This window comes from Sitophilus oryzae, unplaced genomic scaffold (assembly GCF_002938485.1).
Source record: "Sitophilus oryzae breed Bouriz unplaced genomic scaffold, Soryzae_2.0 scaffold_213_pilon_pilon, whole genome shotgun sequence".
Taxonomy (NCBI): Eukaryota; Metazoa; Arthropoda; class Insecta; order Coleoptera; family Curculionidae; genus Sitophilus; species Sitophilus oryzae.
Genome location: NW_022146767.1, coordinates 310395 through 337491, shown reverse-complemented (window position 1 = coordinate 337491; position 27097 = coordinate 310395). Strand labels below are relative to the sequence as shown.

Genomic DNA, 27097 nt, shown 5'->3' with positions numbered 1-27097 from the left:
AAATCAAAATTAGTAATTGTTTTATATTATTTTTAGACAAACACAATATTAAAAAACAGATACTTTACTTTTGCTAACGTAGTTAAAAAAAATATTGTACTAGTAATATTAAAAATAAACTACTCATCTATTTAACACATACCATGAAACCAAGATTGGACGTTGTTGGACTCATCCAATCCTGCTAACCTAGGTTTTTCTTTTTGTCGGTACCATTCGAAAACTGCTTGTCTTCCTGGCGGTACCCCTGCGTTGACAGTACTGTAATTCGTGTCAATTTCCATATTTGACGTTAACCTGTGCTCTGCCCGAGCTCTTCTGGCAATTTCTCGAATTTGTTGCTCAGCCTGCTTCGCTTTTCTTTCTATAATATACAAAAAATCAAATAAGTCCTCATTAAAAAAGTATCAAGAAAAAAACGTTTTATTTTTTCCTAATCTTGGAAAGCATTCTATCAACTTCAATCAGTCTAACGTAATCCTGTCTTCAATTCTATGTTTTAAATCTTTGCAATTTTTTATGTTTTCTCTTTTTTAACTTTTGTATTTTAGCTGTCTAGATCCGCTATTGTTTCCCTATGCTAACAATATCTGTTTTAGCGATATCTTCAAAAATAATTCAGAATAATTAAGACTAGTGAGGGCGAGACTAGTCTTGGTCTTGCGGTCCTGATCTTTCTTGCACAAAAACCGAGACTAGGATGTAAAGGGGGACGGGAGTGGGAGGGGGGTTAATCACCGCGACCTTACATATACAGGGTGTCCCAGCCTGAGCGTGTATTAGAAGTTTCTAGAGAACTACAACATCTAGCTCGGAGATTTTTTGCAGAGATTTATCAATTAAAAATATTTTCAATATGGTGGCACTTCCGGAAATACCAGAAGTAGATAGTAACTTTCTCATTTTAAATTGGTGCCCCCATTTTTTATTACATACTTAAATTTTCTGTAAAATTTTATGAATTTTAACACTGTATATCTAACATTGACCGTTTTTGAGAAAAAAAAATATTTAAAATTTTCGAACGAAAAAAACTGCCTGTCAAAAATATGTGTATACCCTAAACGTCAAATTGAGTGATTACCACATCCACTGTACCATAAAGAGAAGACATGTGGGTATCTATATCAAAAATTAAATTGTTCGTATGCCATATAATAATGGCCGCAGCTGTCATAGAATTGAGCAATTAAAAATGTATCATAAATCATTTTTTTCAAATGGAAACCCACATTTTTGTTTCACTAGTGAAATAGTGGCTTTTCTATATATAGTGGGTCACTAGTGGCTTTTCAATTCGTGACTTTTTAACTATAGGTACATGTTCCTATACCTAAAATAAATCGTTTTTAAGTTATTTAAGATTTAGTTTTAAACCGTATATTTTTTTCTTGATTTTAACCAATAGCCTATGACTTTAAACGTCAAATGATGTAAAACAATAGATCTGTCATCTTGTGACGCTTTATTCAAAAACCAGCATCATTTCTGAACGAACTATACGCTGTTTTTTTTTCGGTCATGTCGGAATATTATTAATAATATCAACTTTAGATATCACTAAAGAGCGAAAATACGAGATATATTTTTATAAATACACTTTTTAAACTGTTAAGGGGGGTGGCGGACAGTATTTATAATATAGAAAATTCAAATAATTCGTTTTCTGACAGATGGAAATAAATTGTCTGACCGTTTGACACTTAATGTTAAAGGAAGCTAGATAAAATCAAGAAAAATATACGTTTTCAAAATTAAATCTTAAATAACTTAAAAACTATTTATTTTAGGTATAGGAACATGTATAGTTAAAAAGTAATATATTGAAAAACCTTTTTATTTGTGAAATAAAAAAGTGGGGTTCCATTTGAAAAAAATGATTTATGATAATTTTTTAATCGCTCAATTCCATGACAGCTAGAGCCATTATTTTATGACATTTGAACAATTTAATTTTTGAAACAGATAGCCACATGTCTCCTCTTTATGTCACAGTGGCTGTGATAATCACTAAATTTGGCTTTCAGGCTAAAAAAAACCTAACATGCCGCACTCTTGTATTTCTTCTTGCTATGCGTTTTTATTTCACGTTTTTTATTTTCATAAAATGAGTTATCACAAAATGTATAAATCAAACAAGCAAAGCAACAAACTAATATAGAGATGCGAGTAATACAGATTCTCAATATAAAATAAAACATTTCATTACCTTGCTCCCTCCAAACTTGATCCTTCTTTTTCTCTTCCTCTTCCGCTTCCCTGGCCACTTGCTCCTGCTTCTTCCTGATATTCCTGAATATTTCTGTCGTCCTCTCCTCCGTCAGTCTTTTCTCCCACAACGCCACCTTCTGGGCAACTTTCTGCGTGTTCAACGAGATCTCCTGAAGCACATCTCTAGTATCTATAAAGCTAAATTTGTTATTTTTCGATTGATACGAGTTCAACTGGTAATTCGCTAGAGGTTTCTGCGGTTTCTGGAAGTTTTGGGAGTTGATTTTTTCTCTTAATTCGTCAACGGAACAGTATATGTCCATGTCATCTTCGTAGTCGAGTTTCGAGTTACCTATGTCTTCTATTTTCGGCGTTAGGTCGATGTATTCGGAGAGCTGAGCTTCCACTTGCTTTCGCAGTTGCTCTGCTTCTTTTTCGGCGATTTTTCGGGCTTTGTCGATTGCTTCTTCTTTTATTATGTCTTCTATGCTCTTGTCGTCTTTGTGTTCGCCCATTACCCAAACCCAAGGTTCTCCATCTGAACCTATTAAATGAATACCAGTATTAAGATATACAGTGTCACCTTAGATGAAATATCAATCGGTGATATTTTTTTCTTTGAATTGGGTTAAAAATGAGAACAATATTATAAAGAGTGTGTCCATTTTGAAAAATTTATTTAAAAACTTTGTGTGTTTTTTTAAATATTTTGTTCATTATTCATTATTTATAGTGATTTACAAAATATTTATTAAACTATACGAAAATTCTCGTTGATTATTGGTTTGAAATAAATATGACAATGTCCTCCAATAAAAATGTGAGTTACTAACTCTAAGCTGGCAAATGAGCTAGATGCTTTAACTGACTGTTATTCAGAAACTACAAAACTATCGATGAAAATATGCATGAAGATTTACTTCCTAGCACACAACTAGAGGATATTGGTACACAGGTAAAGTATCAAGTTAATTATAGTGATTTTCTTAGCCGCGTATGGTACAGATCGTTACTCAGAGCAGTTAAATCCAAACATCCTCTTGCTAGCTGATGTGTCACGGCTTTGAATTATTACTCCCAAAGCGCGTAAAGAAGTTTTACTTCAATAATCTATCAAATAATTTTTTATTTTACGTGGATTTTATGAGTGCTATAACAAAATATAGACATGGCCAAAATTATTGCATATATCGTTTAAAAATATACGGAAAGGAATTTAAAGAATCTTTTTTATACTTAGTTTTGATAATCTGTAATAAACATTTTTTTGTTAAAATGGATGTGGTAAACAATGTTTATCGTTCAGACCCAATATTATTACAAATTCTTGCACATTTCGATTTGTGGTCTCTTGGGTTTCAGAAGATATTTGACCATTGTTTTGGCCTTAAAATGCCTAGAAACATTATTTCACAGTTTAATAGAGTCAGAATAGTAACACTGTCTCAACAGGGCTACCGGCAAGTTGTAATAGCTGAAATTGTAGGAGTTAACCAAAGCGATGTTTCGCGAATATTAAAAAAATTCAGGGAGACAAACGAGGCACAGACCGGCCTGGAAGAGGTAGAAAGAGAGTTACTACTGCTGTGCAAGACCGTCAAATATCTCTAATTGCACGACGCAATCCCCTGCTTTCTAGTACTGCTATTAAAAATGAGTTAGCTCGCCTTGAAGGAGTAAACGTTTCAAGAAAGACGATAGCAAGAAGACTCCATGACAGAGGATTACATTTAAAGGGGCCTCTACGTGTTCCGAAGCTTAATTTACAGCACAAAATTACGCGACTACAATGGGCTGAGGAGATGAGAGCAAATGGACTTATTTGGAATTTCGTCATGTTTAGTGATGAAACAAGAATAGGCCTAGTGTTAGACTCGCGACGAACTTTGGTCTGGAGAGCATCTGGAAGACGAGCACGCTTGAATGCAGCTCAAGCCCGGGTCCCGTTTCAATGGGGAAGCATTATGGTATGGGCAGGTATAATGCACGGAGCTCGAACTCCTCTTGTTTTTATTGATGGCATAATGACAGGTGCCTCATATCTTAGAGACGTTTTAGAGCCTATTGTGCGTCCATTTCGAGGGGCAGTGGGGGATGAATTTGTTTACATGGACGATAATGCTCCTCCCCATCGCACTTTAGCGGTTCGCGAATTTTGTGAGGAAGAGGGTATAAGAAAATTGTGGTAGCCACCGATGTCTCCAGATATGAATGTGATCGAGCATGCTGGGGACATGCTAAAACGCAATATTGCCAAAAGGAATGATGGGAAGTCATTCCTCAACATCTTCTGGACAACTTAATTGAAAGCATGGCACGTCGTCTCACAGCTTGCATTGAGGCTCGAGGAGGCAATACAGACTATTTACTTGTGAGATTAAAATTGTTTTCAATATTTTCTGTTTAAAATGAAATTTGTTTTTGTTGATTTTCACTCATTATGAAATAAAATTATAATAACAGCCTAGTTGCACTTAGATTTTTAATTTTATATTAGTTAGTCGTGTAGTAAGCCAATATGTCCAAAAATATAAAAATAATCATACTAGGTCCAAAATAAAATAAAAATATCGTTATATGCAATAATGTTGGCCATGTGTGTATTTTGTTTAATATGACTGTACCTTTAAGAAAGCTGACACTTTTCTTGTTGTTTGGCTTGGTTAACGTAGATTCTTCTCCCAATTTGTCGTTCCACGCTATCCATCTTCTCACTTGTTCTTCGCGCATCTTACAGAACAGCGTTTGCTTCTGTTGTTCGTCCAGTTCAGCCAGAATCTCTGGATCTACGTACATATCTCGTAGAATTTGTTGCAGCATTTTGATAAGTCAAATCTGAAAAAGAAACAATAAAACTGTTAATCAAATTTTCCAAAAAATATATGAAGTATTAAAGTAATAATCCACAGTTGAAAAAACCATTTTAATATAAATATAACCACACTCGTCCAGTAATTACATTCGAAACTTAATTGAAGAATCGATTACTGATAATGAAATTCAATCAATATTTGACATTACTTCATCTGACAGACAGCAGACAGACGTGACGGGACATCATTTGTTTATAAAAATTCCCCCCTTTTTCTTATTTCTTGGTGTAATTTCGCAAATTGTGTTATACTTTAAATATTATGAATTTATATTTATCTTATAAACAGTTGTGGTAAATGTGACGTGAACTCTTGACATTTCATATTATAATAGCTAAGTAAATATCAAATTATGTTGTGGTCAGAGTATAATATAGAATGGTCGCAACTAAAGAAAAGACCAGGAGCGTCCTACCAACAACGATCGCCTTCTCTCTTGAGTCAGACATGGACGCCCCAGTGTAAGAGAGAGAGAGACGATGACCTAGGTGATGACGCTCCTGAGATTTTCTTTAGCTGCGACCATTCTATAACTCAAAAATGAGGAACATAAAGGCTAGACATGTGTATAAACAGGTTTTATAGTTTTTTCCTCTTATTTTCTATATTTCTATACAGTTACATTTACACTACTCAGTCTACTTCACGTAGAATATACAGGGTGCTACAAATTCGAGGTACGAGCATTGGTATCTCGGTAACCGGAATAGATACGAACATGGTTAAATTAGGGCAAAGTTGCGCTTTAGGATGACCATCAAGATGCCATCAATTTTTTTTTAATTTCAAGGATTGCTGAGTTTTTTGGAAAAAAACGATTTTTTGAAAATCATTTTATTTTTTCCCTGGCGTTACTTTTTAGGAAATCAAAAAACTAATTGCACATTTTCATTGCCACTGTATTAGGGCTATCTAATAATATTTTTAGATTTTCAAATTATCTGATAAATTGTGAGATACAGTGGCCAACTTAATTTGTTTAAATACGGACCTGCATTTTTTATTTCTGATTTTGAAAGAACTCGGTCTCCTGAGTACAATGATATGCCACACTTAATATTTTTTTTGTTTCGGACATTTGAACATAATTTATTTAAACTAATTTCAAGTCCGGCTCTGTTTTTTTTTAGATTTTAAGATTTAATCTATTCATCGTTACAATATTGAGATAAGCTTTCAAACTTAACAATGACGTGGGGTAAAACAATGAATACGGAAAATCAAATAATGTACTAAAGGGAGATTACTTGGCATCATTTGTAAAAGTGAAATCAATACATTTCAACATTTAGAATAAAGTGTACGAAATTCATTCGGAACTTAACAAGAAGTTATGTTCAAAGAGCTATAAATAAGATTGAACAAAAAATAAATCTGTGCATTAGGGAGGGTGGTAACCCTTTCGAACATGTAGAGCATTAGAAACTAGTTTATAAAAGTTGATTTATTTATAATAACTACGATTAATATTATGAATATTATTAGATCGTACACTGAGATTCCAAATTCACAATAAAAAAAGTTAAATATAATATCTTTAAATTGCTGACCTGGATATTATTTATTTGAATCTTTGAATTGGCTCTATTTTCCTTATTCAATGTTAAATAGTACCGATAAATATTATTGCGATTTGCGATGAATATAATCAGATTAAATAATTTAAAAAACCAGAGTCGTACTTGAAATTATATTAAATAATAATTAAATAGTTTTGTTGTAGTTAAGGCACCCAAAACACAAAAAGTATCAAGTGTGGCATATCATTAAACTCAGGAGACCGAGTTCTTTCAAAATCTGAAATAAAAAATGCAGGTCTGCATTTAAAAAAATTAAGTTGGCCTCTGTATCTCACAAATTATCAGCTAATTTGAAAATCTAAAAGTACTGTCAGATAGCCCTAATAGAGCGGCTATGAGAATGTGTAACTAGTTTTTTGATTTTCCAAAATGTAACGACAGGAAAAAATAAAATTGATTTTCCAAAAAATCTGTTTTTCCAAAAAACTCAGCAAACCTTGAAATTTTTAAAACTTTTTTGATGGAATCTTGGTGAACATCTCAAGGCGCAACTTTGCCCCAATTTAACTATCTTCGTATCTATTACGGTTTCCGATATACCAATGCTCGTACCTCAAATTTGTAGCACCCTGTATAGATAAGGAGGATCGCGACCTTACAGATCTATTGTGTCCCCCTTTCTTTAGTTATAACTCATCATACAGTCTCAAGCCTTCGACAAAAGTCAGTATCTGAGACGGTTTTACGGAGGTTAGTTCTCCATCTCCGATATCAGTCGTACCAAAGTTTATGACACGAATGGTTGTCTCGGCGCACTCAGTGATGAGGTGTTTTGGTGTTTCCCCATTTTCCTCACAAAATCTGCATTCGCCATTGTTTCGTAGCTTCAGTCTACTGCCTTAACATTGCCTTCTATCTCTTGGTGGTCTGGCACCCAGGGTAGGAGGACTTTATTTTTTTTTGTCTAATTTGTTCTAAGTGCTTCTATCACGTGACGTAACAATGTACACAGATCCACACTCAGGAACCAACTTATATATAGGTATCATAAGATAAGTGAATATCTATGTAGAGATAGAGTTCCATGTAAATGATCATAAATCATAAGTCGAGAGCTCTTTTGAAATAATGGATCACCCTGTATATAGCCAGGTACAAATATACATAAAAATAAAATATCTACTTCAATAGGTTCATTAAACTTCTCAAGTTTACTTCTAAGGAAATCACATTATTCTGTAATTAAATTTTCCTTTATTTGATAATGACATTGATTATTTTTAATACACTATAATGAAAATAACAACAAAGACTTCAGCAAGTCCAAAAATTTCAAGGTCGGACTGAACTTGTTCAGTTAAATCGCTTATTTATAGAGTCCATACACTAAGGAATTTCCTCCTTTTAAAGCTGGTAAGAAAAACTGGTAGGATACCTGCAGCACTGTTCTACTTGGACGTAAACAGACATTGTACTACTTATTTTAAACAGCCTTTTTATCCGAATACGTTCAAGATATAACTCGAACGTAGAGATGTGTAAATATATCGATATATCAAAATATCGATGCATTTTTTTTAAATTATCAAGTTCTGCTTTAATACAAATAGTGTTGTTGTTGACAAGAGGAGCTCTTGCTCTGATCTCCTTGGTGATTGGTCTTTTAGTCATCAGTACTTCTCTCCTTTAGAAAAAAGCAGATATTTTCAGAGTAGATACTTTTTATGTAGGTATGTATATTACATGAAAAAACTTGACAGAAATGTTGTGCTGGAAAATATATTTGAACAAGGAGACCACGCAAAAATTGGACTAAATGTCACTCCGCATTGGTTCAATAATTTGACTTCCAACAATAACAATATTAAGAAAAACGATATCAATAAGTCTAAAATAGATGATTTCATATTGCCAAATCTGCCTGGAGATAGTATATTTTTAAAAAGTTAATTTTTCATAAAGATAACTACTTTTTATATTGTAGTCACTGTCTCACCTAATACAAGTAAAAAGAAGAACAGTATCCTTGAACTAGAACTTCCAATATCTACTGAAGTTTTACCGGTAACTATCTACCGGGTGCGTCTGAAAACTGCCTCACCACAACAACTTTTATATTTTTTTAGATAGAAAAATGAGATTTGGTATGTTAGTATATGACATAAATTAGGATTGATTGACGTATTCAATTGTTTCTGGTCACTTTCTGTTTCACCGGAAATGACTACAAGTTTTGATTTTTAAACGGCGCCCTCGGTATATCTTTACTTTATTTGACAGAAAATGACACTCTCAATAGAATGTCATATCATAATGTCAACTTTTGACATTTTCGCTTAAAAAATGTATTTTAAATTTCAAATTAGAGTACCATGGATGTGATGGTTTGTTAAAACACTAATTTTGAATCAAGGAGCTTTGAAAAAATAGATTTGATCGTCTAAAGTGTTTCGTGTCTTGTCCTGGCCGGTTAAAAGATACGCAAATCGTATTTTTAATCATATCTCAATTTTTTCAAATGGAACACGGATGGCTCATTAGCATATTTGGAAAAAACTATTTATCACGAATAATTTCGTACTGCACACTTGGTATTTGGAGTCAAATTGATGAACATGTGACCTGCATGTTACGATTTCAAATAAACCATATGCACAAATGTCAAAAGTTGACACATGATATGTCATTCTAATTAGAGTGTCATTTTCTATCGAATAAAGTAAAAAAAATACTGAGGGAGTCATTTAAAAATCGTAAGTTTTAGTCATTTCCGGTGAAACAGGAAGTGACCAAAAACAATTGAATACGTCAATCCATTCTAATTTATGTCGCATACTAACATACCAAATCTCGTTTTTTTATCTGAAAAAATAAAAAAAGTTACAGGGGTGAGCCACTTTTGAGACGCACCCGGTATATCGACCAAGTATCTTTGTCTGTTACAGTTGAGGGTTGGAACCTTTGGTGTTACACAGCAAAATAAAACACTAAATCACCACAATACACCAAAACACTTTTACTTTTACACTGGACGCGCGTTTCGCTAACCATGTTAGCATCATCAGCAGACGATTATAAACTGAATCAGTTTATAATCATCTGCTGATGATGAAAATAAACTGAATCAGTTTATAATGAAACGCGCGTCCAGTGTAAAAGTAAAAGTGTTTTGGTGTATTGTGGTGATTTAGTGTTTTATTTTGCTGATCTTTGTCTGTCATAATCCTAGATTCTCATGAGTGAGTGACATAATTGATCTGCCAGTGTGTTGTAGAAACTCCTGAGAAACTCCTATATTCGTCATAGGATCACTTCTGGTTAGTTTCAGAAACACGTTAGACATATTTTTAGTCATTAGAGTTATCATACATGCTCTAGATTCTCTGACGCTTTTCTTGTCATTATATATCTTATGATGGATAATAGGTGAGTAGTAGTACAGTTACTCTGCAATATAAATAAATATGAACACAACAAAAGATGACGTGTTCTGAATACCTATTGGTGCTCGATTTTTTCATATTGTTTGTTCTAAATGTTCTGAAAGTTCTTATATTTTTTAGTATTATTCCCTAATAATACGTTTCATCCTTGAAAAACGTTCTCTGAAAATAAATTCTCTAGAATTTTACAGTGTTCACAAGCTTCTCGATGTGACAACTGACTTCGCAAGTCCGGGTAGGATAGCCCATAGGGTAGGATAGCCCATGAGGCCCGGGCCCCCCTAAAATCTGTAAATTGGGTTAAAAATGGCGCTCTAATCACAGAATATGTCTTATTCCTGATTACTTTTTATTTGCCCCCCCCCCTATATAATAAATTCCTGTATCCGCCCCTGGAGTCAACTTGTCTAGAGCCTTCCTACAAAGGTGATCTTTAATAATAAGTCTATTTGAATTTGAAGTTAGAGCCACGAGCGAATATCTACACTGATATTATTATAAAATCTGCTAAAATATCGATCTTTTTTTTTAAATACCAACATCCCTAACTCCATCAGTCCAATACATCGTCTTTTCAAGAGTAAGTACACGTCATATGGTCGACGGTACGCATGGTCAAAAGATACTAAGTCGGTTTTTGTACTGATTAGTGGCCAGAAGCATATGTTGGAAGCTTCAGGTTGAGTTAGATAAAATAGAAATTCATCTTAATCGATTGACGACCTATATTCATAATATTACTTTGCATGTTCCGTTTGTAATATTTCAATAATTGTGTTAGTTAATGCAAGTGGAAGAGAATGCAATTGTAATGAATGGTTTCAAAATAGTGTCGTTATTGCATTAGTCTTTTAATTGATATATTATTTACTTTTAATTGATATACAGGGTGTCCCAGGCTGAGCGTAGATTAGAAGTTTTTAGAGAACTACAAAATCAGTCTAGCTCGGATTTTTTTTGCACATCATAGTTTCACAACGAAATCTATCGATTAAAAATATTTTCAATATGGCGGCCCTTCCGGAAATACCCGAAGTTGACAGCAACTTTCTTATTTTAAATGGCTGCCCCCATTTATTATTATGTATTTAAATTCTCTGTAAAATTTTATGAATTTTGATATTAAACACTCTATATCTAACATTAACCGTTTTTGAGAAAAAAAAATAAAAAAAAACGAAAAAAACTGCCTGTCAAAAATATGTGTATAGCCTAAACGTCAAATTTAGTGATTACCACAGCCACTGTGCCATAAAGAGAAAACATGTGGCTATCTATTTCCAAAATTAAATTGTTCGAATGTCATATAATAATGGCCGCAGCTGTCATAGAATTAAGCGATTAAAAAAATATCAGAAAACATTTTTTTTTTCAAATGGAATCCCACTCTTCACTAGTGAAAAGGCTTTTCAATTCGTTACTCTTTTTAACTATACATGTTCCTATACCTAAAATGAATCGTTTTTGAGTTATTTAAGATTTAGTTTTAAAGCGTATATTTGAAAAAAATTGTTTATGATAATATTTTAATGACTTAATTCCATGACAGCTACCGCCATTATTATATGACATTTGAACAATTTAATTTTTGAAATGAATAGCCATATGTCTTCTCTTTATGTCCCAGTGGCTGTGGTAATCACTAAATTTGACTTTTAGGCTATAGAAATTTTTTTGACAGGTAGTTTTTTTCGTCCAAAAATTTTAAATAATTTTTTTTCTCAAAAACGGGTAATGTTAGATATAGAGTGTAGAGTGTTTAACATTAATATTCATAGAATTTTACAGAGAATTTAAGTATGTAATAAAAAATGGGGGCACCCATTTAAAACAAGAAAGTTACTGTCAAGTGCCGCCATATTGAAAATATTTTTAAACGATTAGGTTCTCCGATCTAGGTATTGTGGTTCTCATCCTGGGACGCTCTTCACTGAGATGATTTTTTAACATTTTTTTTATTAAATAAATGGACTTACCAGGAAAAAAAATAATATTAATTCATTAAAACCCACAAAATCCAACACTGTCTTCTTAACTTAAAACCGATACCGACACTGTTCTAACTCTGTCACAAGATAAAAATAAACAAACATCGCGTTATTTTCCAACCAAATAATTCCGGCTTATTATCTCAACTAAACGATGTTTTCGCCAAACGGTTTATTGTACTTCCAGCAAAGTACGTAATTCTTCAAAACAATAAGCCTATTTGAGCCAATAAAAAGGCTTAATGCAGCTGACAAATATGCGAACCTATATCTGCGTGTCGAGATCGCAATAAACTTTGTTCTATATTCGCAATGGCGATCGTGATCTTAAAAACGGTAAACAAATTTATAAAATATTAGTTTAATAAATAATTTTTTATCTGTGGTAAGTGAGTCAAGGACGGGAAAATCACGAAGTACTACATCATCATAAATTAGTTCGTACAATCACAATTTATGGTAGATTTTACAAAAGAGATAAGTAATACAGCATAATTTAAGAAAATCAAAAATTTACCAATTTTTTCGGACTGGATGGTTGTGATTATTGCAAATATTTACTCTGATGTCTTCCACATCTTATATATTTTTTTCAGATTTTTATTAGCATTATTTAAACCAAAATGTCAATTTTTCAAAGTCCTTAGAAATGGTATTTAGGAAACCGGTTGCCGAAGTCACAGTTTCGGCACAATGGCATCGTTAAATGAAACTGTGATATTTTCAAAAGTCAACAACTCGGAAACGGTTGGTTTGAGGTACATTGTGTGTATTCCGATTTTTGCTTAGAATTGAAGGAAGAACCGAAATATGCAATAATATACAGGGGGTTCCATTTAAAAAAATGAAACTTTGATGTGCCACGACTTTATGACCTATCCTGTATACTTAAATTTATTACCCGCTAATAGATATTTATAAACCCTATAAATTTTGTATTTAACTTTTTGCGGTACCTCCTATAATTTACCTAATAATCGACCGTTTCCATACATAACAGCGACCCTGTATATTTGCCAATAAGATATTTTGTTGGAATATAAATCAAAATTAATCTTAAATTTGTATAAATACGAAGATAAGACACCAGAGATAAAAAAAAAGACTTATTTTAAAATAATTGACTACTATATGTCGTATTTTAAGAGAAAGTGTGATTGATTTGCTATTGACATTCATTACACACTCATTATTTTGACATACTCTCTATGTTTCTTTTTTAAATTTAATAATATAATTAAATATGATAAAAATGATCAATTATTAATAACACTAATAAAGTTCAGTTTATTTAAAGTGAAAATATATATTTATCGTTAAAATTGTTGTCCTTTGAAAATTATATTTTACTAGCGTGTACCAGCGACTTCGTTCGCGTCGAATTAATCATTTGTAATGTTGATGACAAAGCAAAGCAAGAATTTCCATTAACATACAAACTGGAAAAAATTTTCTCACATTTCTGTCAGCATGAGAAAAAACAATATGGCGATATTATTATATACCTTGGTAATATTTGAGGGGTAGTTTCATCTCGTTGGAATTTGACTTTCGAAAAATCCGTTTGCCAAAAATAAGGTTTTAAGTCAAGCAGTTTAAGCAGAATCGTGGTTAAAAAATTACCCAACTTTTTGGAACACCCTGTATGATTTTTTAAAAAATATCAAAATATGTAAAAAAACTAAATAAATTATGATTGTCCAAGCGTTTTCCCGAAAGACTAACCCTTTTTTAAATAACAAATATTGTAATATTTGAGGGACGTTTTCACCCTCTTGGAATTTGAGATTCGAGAAACCCCTCCTTATCGAACCTCTACACCCCACAGTCAATCAGTGCCAAAAATCAGATTTATACGTTAAGCAGTTTAAGCAGAATCGTGATTACTCAATGGCCATATTTTATGAAACACCCTGTATAAAGTTATAAAAAATCTTAAAATATGTAAAACAACAAAATAAAATATACGTGTTTAAGAGTTTTTCCGAAAAACTCTCCGGTTTTTATATAAAAAATATTTTAATATTTGAGGGATAGTTTCACCCCCTTAGAATTCGAGTTTCGAAAAATCCCTTCTTATCGAACCTCTACACCCTAAAGTCAACCTGTTTTCTAAAAATCAGCTTTTTACGTCAAGCGCTTTAAGCAGGATCGTGATTAATCAATGACCAGATTTTTCGAAATACCCTGTATACATTTTTAAAAAAATCTTAAAATATGTAAAAAAACAAAATCAAATTTACGTGTTTAAGCGTTTTTTTGGAAACTTTACCGTTTTTTTAAATAAAAAATATTGTAATATTTGAGGGGTGGTTTCACCCTCTTGGAACTGGAATTTCGAAAAATCCCTTCTTATCGAACCTCTACACCCTAGAATCAACCTGTGTGCCAAAAGTGAGCTTCTTACGTTAAGTGGTTTGAGCAGGATCGTGATTAATCAGTATGTCAGTCACTTAAGGATTTTATATATCAGTATAGATTTTTCCTATTTGAAATTGAGTAAGATGAGCCTTAAACAAGTACAAATGTTGTTAGGGGTAATGTATTTCGACCCCAGATGTATCAGGTTTTTTTTTCGCGAAAAAAATATTTGTATTTTCAAATAAAAATTAAAAAGTTATTGTCATAATTTTTTTTTGTTAGAGCAAGCCCAGAAGCACAAATTTGTCATTCTTCTGGACTTGACTACTACCCTTGTATATGAAGGATATTACCTACACCTCTGTCTACAGCTGTAAAGTGATTTTATTGTTAATTATTACTTAATTTGTTATTACTTTGAACGATACTTATACCTAATACAGTTATTTAACAGGAGCTTAACTAAACTAGTTTGTCCGGTTTAACTAACTATTGTAATTCATAAATACTGCTTATTTTTCCAATGAACTATATAAATCTAATGATATATTAATGTATTTACCGCACGTTAGTCGATGAGTATCAATAATAATCCTAATTATATGTTATGAGTTATGACAATATAAAATTATGGAATAATTTATCACATTTTCAGTTTAATAATACGATAATATTATGATTTTATTTTTGCATATTACATGAAACTTTTCTGGTTTTAAATCTCTGATAAATATTGTATAACTATGTCGTAAAACTGTAACTGGTGTTAAATGTGTCAATTTTATCAGATTAATTTGATATAATTCATAGGAGCGTTGCTCTTGCATTAATAAATAACTCGAAATTCTTCTATTTCTTTTTTTAAATAAAATTAAAGCTAAAATTTCCGCTATCAGTAGATGGAACTATAGAGGAAAATTTTGAGGGGGGTTTTATAAATGTATGTTTTGTACAGTAAGTTTCTTACCAACTACCAAAAGCAAATACTAACTGCAAAAAACACAACCTTGAGCTTAGCAAGTTCAACATTGATGTCTTTTTATGTGTCTAAGGCCCGGTTGTACAAACGGAGTTAATCCTGAGTTCACGATGATCTTAGGATCAACGGGTAAAAGACGTTGTACGTTATGGGTTCAGGTGCTGATCGACGATTGATCTTGAACGTCCGAATTTGGGCGTTCGAGGCCAGTTCAAGTCGTTTTAAATGATTATTATTGGGTTTGCTGGTAAGCAAAATGTAAATAAATAAATTAATTAATTAATTTATTGCAATCAAACATAATGGATCATCTGTGGGAAGATATTACGGACGACGAAGATTTTTTGGAATTGGTTCATCATGTTGTACATCCTCGAGCCCCACAAGTCTACAGAGAACGACCAGATCATTTCAACATTTGGAATGATACAGAATTTAAAGCAAGATTTAGGTTGGAGAAACAAGTTGTTAGATTTATAATAGATGAATTATCTGAACAAATCTCATCTGTTACAGACAGGTATCGTTTGTTACTAACCTGCCAAGTTTTAAGATGGACATAATTTATTTGTTGCTCCTTTAGAAACCAAGCAGTAACCCCTACAGAAATGGTATGCACTGCTTTGCGTTTTTTAGCCATTGGGAGTTTTTTACAAGTTGTTGGAGATTTCGGGGGCATCCATAAATCAACAGCCAGCCGAAAAATATATATGGTTGTAGAAGCAATTGCTCAGTTGGCACAACACTTTGTAAGAATGCCAAGAACTGAAGCTGAAGTAACTAATGTTAGAAAAGGATTCTTTAATATTGCTAAATTACCAAGATGTGTTGGCGCTTTGGACTGCACTCACGTAAAAATTCAGTCGCCTGGGGGGATAGATGCTGAAAGTTACAGAAACAGAAAAGGATTTTTTTCATATAATGTTCAGGCTATTTGCAGCTCTGATCTCAAATTTCAGGACATAGTGTGTCGCTGGCCAGGCTCTGCCCATGATTCCAACATATTTAGGAATAGCAGAGTCAGAAATGACTTTGAAAATGGAGTGTATGGTGACAACTTACTTGTAGCTGATAGTGGTTATACAATAAAACCATACGTTATAACACCTCTATTAAATCCTCATACACGAGCAGAACATCTATTTAATGAGGCACAAATACGAACAAGGAATCCTATTGAGAGATCGTTTGGAGTTTTAAAAAGGCGATTCCCGATACTTTCTTTAGGAATACGCTTGAAGCAGGAAAAGGTAGAGGCTGTTGTTATGTCTACAGTGGTCCTTCACAATATAGCATTATCAATGGGAGATGTGGAGCCTCCAGAAATCAATGAAGAAATTGCAGCTGCAATAGAACTGACAAATAATGTCAATAATGACATGGTTGGACATGTACAAAGAGGAATCAACAATAGTGTTCGTTACACATTAATAAATACCTACTTTCAAAATTTGTTGTAGATATTTTCTAAAAAATGCTATATAGGAATGTACAAATATAAAATTTATCCGGTGGTAGATTACCAAAAATAAACATCATTGAAAATACAAATCTTTATTGAGAACAAAATAAGCTTAATTAATTAATTAAATCTTGCTCCTAAACAGAAAATCTGAAAAAAAATATTTTTTAATTGTTTTTATATTTACTCAGTTTGAAGGTTATGCTGTTGGTTTTTTCTTCTTTTTTCTTTGTAAACTCTAGTTCATGAAAACGGGAACTGGAACAACACTTGAGACTCTGAACTACGTTCAACGGTGAACTATAGATCACTGCAGTTCAAGAAAACTTCTGTTGAACCAGTCGTTGTACAACCGGCCCTAAGCGTTCTAAATACACCCAAACAAGGTCATTTGTCTTGTATATACCTACAAAATCACTTATTAGAAATTAAAATATTAATATATGTATTTCGGAAACGTTTGAATATAAGGTATAACCACAGCCTATTCATAACCAGCTTGCCGACTTACGTTACTTAAGCCTACCATTTAGAATTTAGAATGAGTGGAAGGGGGGTTAATCACCGCGACCTTAAAAATCTTGGCCCCCTTCCTTGAGCTTTAACTCATCATATAGTCTATAACTCATCATACATGGGGATTTTCCTGTTGAAGGGGCACAGGATATTTCTCATCCTCCACTGACAACAACTGTTCATCTTCCGAAGAGTGGACATCTACCTCCTATGAGGGTATACACCCTTCCACGAATGAGGTTTAACCCCCCGTGCACTTCACAGTCGAGGATCTGTCTCCATTTTGTCTCCACCTCTTTGACTTGGTCTCTCCTCAGACCTGATACCGGTGTTGTCCTGAATCGATAATAGAAGATATAATGAATAATCTCTTTCTCTATTGCCTCTTTGGATCTCCTTGCCTCTTTGGATCTCCTTGGAGTTCGTCTACTATGTCGACCCCTACACCCTATGCACGTGATCCATAACCACAGACAGTAGAGGGTACCTGGTAAGACGGAAAGGGTAGTCCCATCCGGCATCGTTCTCTGATTACGAGCCCTAACAACTATATGTTGGGACAAGGTCTTTTTTTGCAATAAATATAGTAATTTGTTAAAAAGACTCAATTTATTTTGTTTATTATTCTAAATTCAAACATTAAATATGATCTAGACAATTTTACTAAATTTTTATAACTTTGCAAACAAATCACTTTTGATAATAGCTTATTTTGCCAAAATCAAGCCAAATTTCCTGACAACTATATATTGGGATAGCACAACAAGAAATTTGTTTAATACGGAGTTAAATCACCTTTCGCCTTAACAACTGCCTGAACTCTTAATGGCATTGTATTTACCAAAAATTGGCACATTTTAGAAGAAAAATTATCCCAAATTTCCTGCAGTTTTGTCCGCAAATCAAAAATTGTTCGTTGAGGGTGGTTTCTAAAATATTGCGTCATTTTATGCCACACAGTTTCTATAACATTGAGGTCCGGACTATTTGCAGGATGGGATGGGGGGGTGGGGGACTTTTATATTATTATTACCGAACCAATTATTAGTTGATTTTTGCTGAATGGCACGATGCTCCATCTTGTTGGAAAATATAGTCTTCGTTTGGAAACAATTCTTGAGCACTAGGCAAAAGTGAGGTCTCAAGTATATGTTGATATTTTTGGGCGTTAACAGTGCCATCTATAAAATTTAATTTACCCAAACCTCTTGCTGACATGCAACTCCGAACCATAATCCCCTTAGAAAATTTAACAACCCTCTTTAAGCAATCTTTATGAAAGGCTTCTGCTTAATTTCGTATTTTTCGTTTTCGATGATCTCCAACGCAAACATCAAATTTAGACTCATCGCTAAATATGACCTTACTCCAATCATTTTGTGTCCACGATAATTTAGATTTTGCCCAATTGTAGCGATTTTTCTTTTGGATTTCTGTCAGTAGCGGTTTTTCTTTGGCCTAAATAAGAATTTGTATCAATAATCTTCAGGTAATTGATTATCCACACAAAATAAAGTTTACCTTGTAAAATCCCAGACCGCATTTATGGATATATTTTCGGCAACATTCTCTTGATATATTTAAACCAGTTACAGTATTCCATTTAATTGTTACTTCGCGAAGAGTGCTTGAGCACCATCAAGGAAAGAAAAATGCAATACCTGGGTCATGTGATGAGAGGTGGTAGATACGAAATACTGCGCCTCATAATAGAGGGCAAAGTGCAAGGGAAAAGATCAGTAGGAAGACGCCAGAACTCATGGCTAAAAGATTTGAGGAGATGGTTTGAACGCTCGTCTGCGGAAATCTTCCGGGCTGCAGTTTCCAGAGCCACAATTGCCATTTGGATCGCCAACCTTCGGCAAGAGAGGGCGTGATAAGAAGAAGAAGAGTGCTTCTTCTCGCAGACTTGCAATATTTTACTAAATTTCGTAAATCTCTCTGAGATACAACTTTTGGCCTTCCCGAACTTTTACCTCTAACGTCTACATTGACAGATTCGCCGTATTTTTTTATTATATTAAAGACCGTGGTTTTTGGAATACTTAAATCATCAGAAATATTTCGAATTGTTTTTCCCGTACTGTATTGACGAATTATAATTTCGCGTATATAGTTTTTGATTTGTAGCTTTTCCACGGAACATTAGTTTAAATTAAATTAACAAAATTGAAAATTAAAAAAATTAAAATTACTTACAGTAAACCTCACTACTCAAAGTATCGAGTCACTTTCAATGCTGAAGTAAACTGTTTGCGACATTTGTGATTTGTGTTTATACCAAAGCCGTCTATGATGATATTAATTATTTAAAAATACTCGTCCCAACATTTAGTTGTCAGCAAATTTGTCCTTTTATGAACAAAATCCGCTACTGTAAATATGGATTGCTTTACAAATTCATAAAAATATTGTCAAGTTGTTTAGGATATATGGCTATGTTTATATTTAAAAAATTAAACATATATTTTTCAGTCATTTTGAAAAACCAGGGCAATAATTCCAAAATATGACCTTGTCTCAACATATAGTTGTTAGGGCTCGTATACGTCTTGGTGCAATTCCCTGCTCACGACACTACAGCCAGGAACAAGACAGTGATATGCTGCTTAGACCCAGCCAAAGTGCTAGATGGGGATTCCCTCTAGCACCTGACTAGGAGCTTCCCCACCAATGACAAGGTCTCGCATCTCCTAGAGCAAGTAAGCCTACCATACGCGCTAAAAATAAAAGCTTACAAATTTGTTTCACCTAATTATTTTTAGTGTCCAAAAAATAATATAAGGTAACTAATATTTACAGTTAAAATACTATGAATATGTGATGCGTGCCCTGTATAATATAGTAATTTAAAGATTCAAAAATTGTTTTAAAAAAAATCGTTTTAACATAACAGCACTTTCTCCTACTAATGCTTTAACAATGTATTTTCTACATTTTGTGGGAGTAAAAATTACCGGTAAAATAAATTCTTCTCTCCAAACGAAAGCATTTAAAACGCACAACTATACACATTTTCCATCTAATTATTAGTAATTAAACTTATTTAAAAGACTCTTAATTTCCTCTATTTGATTATGCAAGAGGTACGAAACGAGCACTTATTTGTTATAATTTTAACAATATAAAGAAAGTGGTAATTAACCAGCGTAAGACGTAAGGCATGTTTAAAGTTATAAAAGAAAATTAGCAATGTCTTTTGTAAGATAGGTGCATGTCCATGACACGCCGTTAGAGGAAAATTTGCATTTAACTAGTTTTGTATAAAAACCGTGGTACCGGTACTCAGCACCATGCTTATTTTACGCGAATAATGAAATGTAAACAATGAATACAAAATAAGGAATTTTAGCAACGCTATAATAATTATTATAGCGTTGTATTATATAAAGGGATTGGGCACCAGGGAGGCTCTGTTTTCAATACAAGTCCTAATCCAACGAGCACGCGACGTCAATGTAGATGTCTTTGCGTGCTTCATAGACTTCGAAAAGGCCTTTGATGACAAACTCATCTCGATTTTACAGGAATCAGGAATAGACGATAGAGATACAGAGATAATAGCAAAACTTTATCGTCAACAAAAGGCCGTGGTTCGAATCGAGAACGAAACTTCAGAAGAGTTTAGTGTAAGGAGGGGAGTGCGATAGGGCTGTATATTGTCGCCTCTGCTATTCAATGTGTACTCAGAACATCTATTTAGAGAGGCACTGGATGGCACAGAGGATGGGCTGGTAATAAACGGAGAAATAGTAAACAATTTGAGATACGCAGATGATACCGTTCTGTTGGCCGATACCGCTGAAGGTCTCCAAAGGCTTATAGATCGTGTGGCGAATACATGCAGCAGATACGGAATAAAGATGAACTGCAAGAAGACTCAAACGTTGATCATTAGCAAGAACTACATCAACAACTTTCAGTTCACTGCTAACAACATCGTTCTCCCAGCGGCCGAGACAGTTGCATACCTGGGCTGCACCCTGACTAAAGACTGGGACCACTCTCGCGAAATAAAACACCGAATCGAAATCGCGAGAGGGACATTTAACAAAATGCGAAATATACTATGCAACCTGTCCCTCAACGTCCGCACTAGAATCAGAATCCTGAGATGCTACGTGCTCTCAACCCTTCTATATGGAGCAGAGGCGTGAACCCTTACCGACGCATCATGCAAGCGTGTGGAGGCATTTGAGATGTGGTGCTATCGGCGCATGCTGAGGATTTCGTGGGTGCATCGCGTGTCAAATGAGACTGTACTACATCGCATCAACAAGGAGTTGGAGTTTCTGGTAAATGTCAAACGAAGAAAACTAGAATACTTCGGACACATCATGCGGAACGAGAAATACCGCCTACTCCAACTCGTACTGCAGGGGAAAATAGAAAGCAGAAGATCAGCGGGACGCAGACGAATATCGTGGTTGCGAAATCTACGATCATGGACCGGATTGACGTCAACAGCTTTGTTCAGAACGGCAGTGAACAAAGTAATATGGATCAATGGGATAGCCAACATCCAAAGAGGATAGGCACTTTAAGAAGAAGATAATAATTATAAAAATTATTTTTTAGCCGACCATACCAACAGGTAGATATGGTAGCATATTAATTATTATATTAAGTAATATATTAATATTATATTAAGATAATAACTTATATTATAATATAATATAATATATAATTACCGATTATAATTAATTAATAATACCCGAATTAATATTATATAATATAATATTATCGGTTATTAATAATATATAATTAATATAATAATTTATATATAAAATAATAAGATCGGCAAAAAAAAAGTTTTTTTAATTTCAATCAAAATGAGTTATTTGGGTCATAAATGACCTAAATACAAAATATTTTCATGGTGTCTGTCTGTCATCAGTCAAAGTCGCAGTTTTTGAGATATTCCGTGTTTTCGTAGTCCGTTTTTGTGAAAGTCCGTGTGGAGAACTCCAAACTCCCATCGGACGCGACCCCAGGTGGCGGATAGGGGAAATAACCGCGGTCCAAAATTAGAAAAAATCCTTTACTTTGAAACTAAAAGAACTGCCTACCAACTTTTTATTAACATATTTTATTATGGGCGGCTATACGTGCCTCCCGGCGCCAATTTTTTGTTTTTGGAATGACCCATTGTTAAGAAAAAGTTACAGGGTGTTTTATATAAGTGCAAATATTTTCCTGGCTGGTAGAGCTCGATAAAAGAAACATATTTTCTCTTTACCGTTTCTCAAATAAGTTCAAAATAACCGACTTATTTATCGCATTCACAGGGTATTTGGTATATTTTATTTTTATTTTTTTTTGCGATAAATTTTACATTGGTGAAACCTCTAGACCCTTAAATGTCAGAATTAAAGAACATAAAGATTATTTAAGAAAGGGAGATTTTCACAAATCTAAGATTTGTCAGCATTCCTGGGACACAGGGCACAAAATAAATTTTAATAACGCCAAAATTATAATGAAAGAAGCGATAGCCTCTAAAAGAAAAATAAAAGAGGCTTTTTTAATTCAATCTAATAAAAATAAATGTATTGCTCATGCATCTGTAGATGTTAGTAATGTATGGCAATCGCTTCTTTGATTTTAAAGAACAATAGATACAACAAGATAAATAAATATAACATACGTAAAATGTAAAAATAATCATACAGAAAGTTTGGGGGTTTTTTGGTTTTACCTTATTAAGTAATTGTTATCAGGTAGTAATTTTTAATTTTGAAGTTTAACTTGATATAATGTCATTTTAACAGAACATCAACGGTTTCTTGTAGACGTATCTGCTTTAAAAAAAACTAAAGTGTTCTCATAATAGTTTGAATTTAAATATTTTAAATAGTTTATTCTTTATTCTTTGTATTTTTTTGCTTCCGACGACGGAAAGAGATAAACTTTCCGAAACGTTAAGCATTTTTTTCTTTGCTAGGCAAATTTGTATAACTGTAAACATAACTTCTGAGAAGCAGTGTCCGTTTAGGTTTAACGCAGAAGTGTTTACAAAAAATAATTATTTTATTTTGTAGAATTTCTTGCAGTGCAGTGGCGAAATACCCATAAAGGATTTTTTTGGAACGACTTATTTTACTTTGAACATTTCTAAAAATGTTTGCTTACATTTTGAGAACCACTGGATATTTTCTGGTTTTTCTTTCTTGTAAATTTAATCTACTACCTATATATGTTGCCATATTATCAAGAAATTATGTTTTTTAACTAAAAACTGAAAATATTTTCAAACAATGTTTCAAAAATTTACCAAATTTTCATGATTTTTTTTTCGCAAAACACTTTTTTCCTCAATTTAGCTTGTCTAATTTCTTTTAGTCACTTGATAAATATCGTATTCGTATGTACATAAATAATTGGACATGGATTAAGAAATATTACTAAATTTTATTGATTTGTAATCTATACAAAATAATGAATCTATCACTTCTCTTATTATATTTCTTTAAATATTACTTGGTGAGAAATTAACTAGTTTATAACTGTATATCTCTGTTATTTTTCTTTTTTTTTTTCTTTCATTTATTAATTATACCATTTCGCCACATAACACGAGTTCGATTCATACCTCGATCAATTATATTACTACTTTGATAAATTTAATTCTAGTTTGTATAACTTGCTTAATTATCATACGAATAGAAATAAGAAAATCAATCATTTTCATTTCCTCTTTATTCAAATATTGGTAAAAGTAGAAATATAAGGTAATATTTTCTTAAGAAAGTAACAATATATTCTTGATTAGTAATAAATTTAGTTCAGTTACTATTTCTATTCTATATACTACAACAAAATGATTTCTGTATTGGTAGAATATTTATACAGATCTATTGAACCAGCTGTATCTAAGGTAAAAATAATAAAAAATGATCTAAATTTATTCGTAATTAACAATAAAAATCCTTAGGTTTTGAAAGAAAACAACAATTTTTTGGTAACTGATGAAATATCTTAATTAAATAAAGAAATATTTTGAAGAAATTCTATTTCGATTAATGGAAAATAACATAATCGATTTTTGAAATATTTTTCAATATGTCTTATTTTGAAGTATTTTGTTACAATAATATACTTTAAAGAGTAATTTTTACACATAAAAACATATCAACTTACTTTTTGATTTATATAATTGGATTTTTTCAATAGTTTAGTAACATTTGTGTCAGTCCGATAGCCTAGCAAATGTGTGCAATGATGAGCCATTGATATTTAGCTATATGGAGGGTTGAGCTTTCAAGTTATTGGACTTTTTGAAAAGGATAGGACTGGAGAATTTAACCTAGAGATTGGAAGAAGACTACTAGATCAGTAAAGGTTGCAGTGTTATAGGTCAATAATAGGCCACCTAAAAAAATCTGATCTAATCTATTCGTACATTACAATTTATTTCAGATGATTGATTGTTGACAAGAAATCAAGAAAATCTTGAAATTTTTTGAAAATATAAAGTAAAAAAGAAATACTCATTTACTTAGGTATTTGTATATTATATGAATATCTATTGGATAAAAAAATTATTAAGCAAAAAATATTTGTACGAAGCGGCACTTTGTCGGATGTCCAATGTCCAAAGTTGACATAAGTAGGTACGTCCAAAGTCGGATGTCCAAAGTTGACATACTGTGGGCCAAATTAAATTGGAACCTTTTCTAATGCCTAATAATTTTTTAATTTTTAAATGTTTTTTTTATAATTTTTTGGATTTGTTATGGCCTACGATATTAGAATAAAAAAAACTTTGCAAAGCGGGTCTACTTCAGTGGCATACAAACTTTTTGAATTAACGTAAAACTTTTAAAATAAAAAAAAATAATACATTTTAATGTACGAAACTGAAGTAGAGTAGCTTTTGTCATTGTTGTTTATCTGTAGTATACTCTGTTTTTTTTCTCAGGTAAGATTTCGACAGACGATGACAGAAGAAAAGCAGATGACGTCCCATACCAATCTATTTATTTTACTAAAAAATGTTTCTAATAATTTTTAAGTTATCTATGGATGGGTTTAAATATAAATCCGTCATGCGTCGTGTCATGTTGTTTTTAACCAGTTTTATTGGTTTATTAAAAATGACAGATCGTATTTGGTTTTTATTGGTTTGACGGAACGATGAACGACAAACGGACGCCGATGCGTATGAACTCGCCTTTAGATTTTTGTCATTTGCGCATGACGCTTGCCAAAGTCTTGCCAAATTATAGGTTATAATTTTGTGTCAACTTTTGTTAAATACCCTGCGTTTTGGAAGATGATGCATTTTGAAATATTATTATTACGTGTGTTTTGTGTCTTTTTGAAGTCAAGTGGAGGAAAAATCGAGTGAAAATTAACTGTAGACCCAGAGCACAGTTTATGGTTAATACTCGCTGCCCAGGCAGAAAGTCAAAAGGCAACATCAATGAAGTTGCCATCGATATTGAAATTGTTTACCATTTCGTCGTAGATAAATGGTAGAAGGATCAAACTAAACACATACTAAAAACTGGAGTAGCTGTAAAATATCGACATTCACACGATAGGTAAATAATGGATTTTAGTACTGCAGAAAAATGTCAAAAGGTACTGGTTTAAAAAAATTAAGATTAAGTAATCAACCTTTAAGGTATTAATTAAGTTAATTAATCAACCTTTAAGGTATAAAATTTGGTAGGTGTTATTATTAATAAAATAGTTTGTTTTATTTACCCGTGTTGTTTTATTTATTCCTGTGGAATATTACAAATTTGTATTTGTACATAAGTTATATTGATAAATATAATCATAAATGCGGGTAGTTTCATAAAGCTTGAAAGTAAATAATAGTTCTTTTTATATTTTTTTGACATGTAGTCTTCTTCTTGTTTGTTTTGTATTAACACATACCGTTTTTATTAAATAAAATAACTCGATTACATTTTTTCAGTTTTATACAGTTTTTTTCACAATATTTTGAAGTAATCACTTGTCATCTTGTCAATTAAATTTTAAATATTTCCTGCTATGCGTTCCAGTTGTACCAACTTATTTCTTTGTAAAATAAAATAAACTACTTTGAAATTAAAATGACAGACACATCTATCACTGTCAAGGATCTTCTCGTTGGACAGACTATAGTATTATCACCCTCACTATATACTGTCAAAGTCACTAATTAAACTTCTACGTCCAGGTGTCCGAGGTGGTAGGTATTCTGAACCAGATTCAATTAATTACGAGTGGCTCAGATTTGCTGCTCAAGGAACCATCACAATCACTCATTTTAATGTTAGATAATAATAATTAACAAAATTAAGTAAATCTGATGATTTTGGCTACTGTAGTATAATGAGCCCAAAGTTTTTGAATTTTTTGAAAATTAGATGTCTGACTCTCGATTTTACGCATAAATCATAAACATCACATTAACCAATCTCACCGCGACTTCTAAACATACCAAAAAAAAAATTTAATAAACGAATTTTAAACGGGGGTTCCCCTTTTGTCAAGATATCAAGAAATTTCAAGATTTCTTGAACCAAGACAAGAAATCAACTCTCAAGAAATGGTCAAGACAACATTTTTTTTAATTCTTGAAAATATTTCAAGACAAGACAAGAAATTGCTTGTCAAGACAAGATTTCTTGTCTTGCCGATCCCTAGAGCCACCGGATTTTTTCTATATTTGCATCCCTTTGAGTGAAAAGGAATTATACCTTGGCAAAATTTGCAGTGAACAGCAATTCTAAAAAGTTTTCTAAA

General features: G+C 32.6%; 2 protein-coding genes across 4 annotated transcripts in view; one reads left to right on the top strand and one right to left on the bottom strand.

The window, feature by feature from the left end:
* Positions 1-27097, bottom strand: part of LOC115884206 (SH2 domain-containing protein 4A-like) — a 100366-nt gene that overhangs the window by 17457 nt on the left and 55812 nt on the right. Inside the window, exons 1-4 of one of the 3 annotated variants that reach the window (XM_030902704.1) lie at positions 12024-12284; positions 4836-5046; positions 2210-2755; positions 143-364 (exon numbers count right to left, since the gene is read on the bottom strand). In XM_030902704.1, coding sequence (XP_030758564.1) covers positions 143-364; positions 2210-2755; positions 4836-5031 — 964 coding nt within the window. In that variant the 5' untranslated portion in view covers positions 5032-5046; positions 12024-12284. Of the gene's footprint in view, positions 1-142; positions 365-2209; positions 2756-4835; positions 5047-5170; positions 5190-12023; positions 12285-27097 lie in introns of those variants that run through there. The other 2 variants (XM_030902706.1, XM_030902705.1) reach the window with 2 other exon arrangements.
* Positions 15450-17191, top strand: LOC115884207 (putative nuclease HARBI1). Its single transcript, XM_030902707.1, has 3 exons — positions 15450-15622; positions 15697-15895; positions 15959-17191. Exons 1-3 carry the CDS (start codon positions 15601-15603, stop codon positions 16833-16835), a joined length of 1098 nt encoding a protein of 365 aa, XP_030758567.1. The 5' UTR covers positions 15450-15600; the 3' UTR covers positions 16836-17191.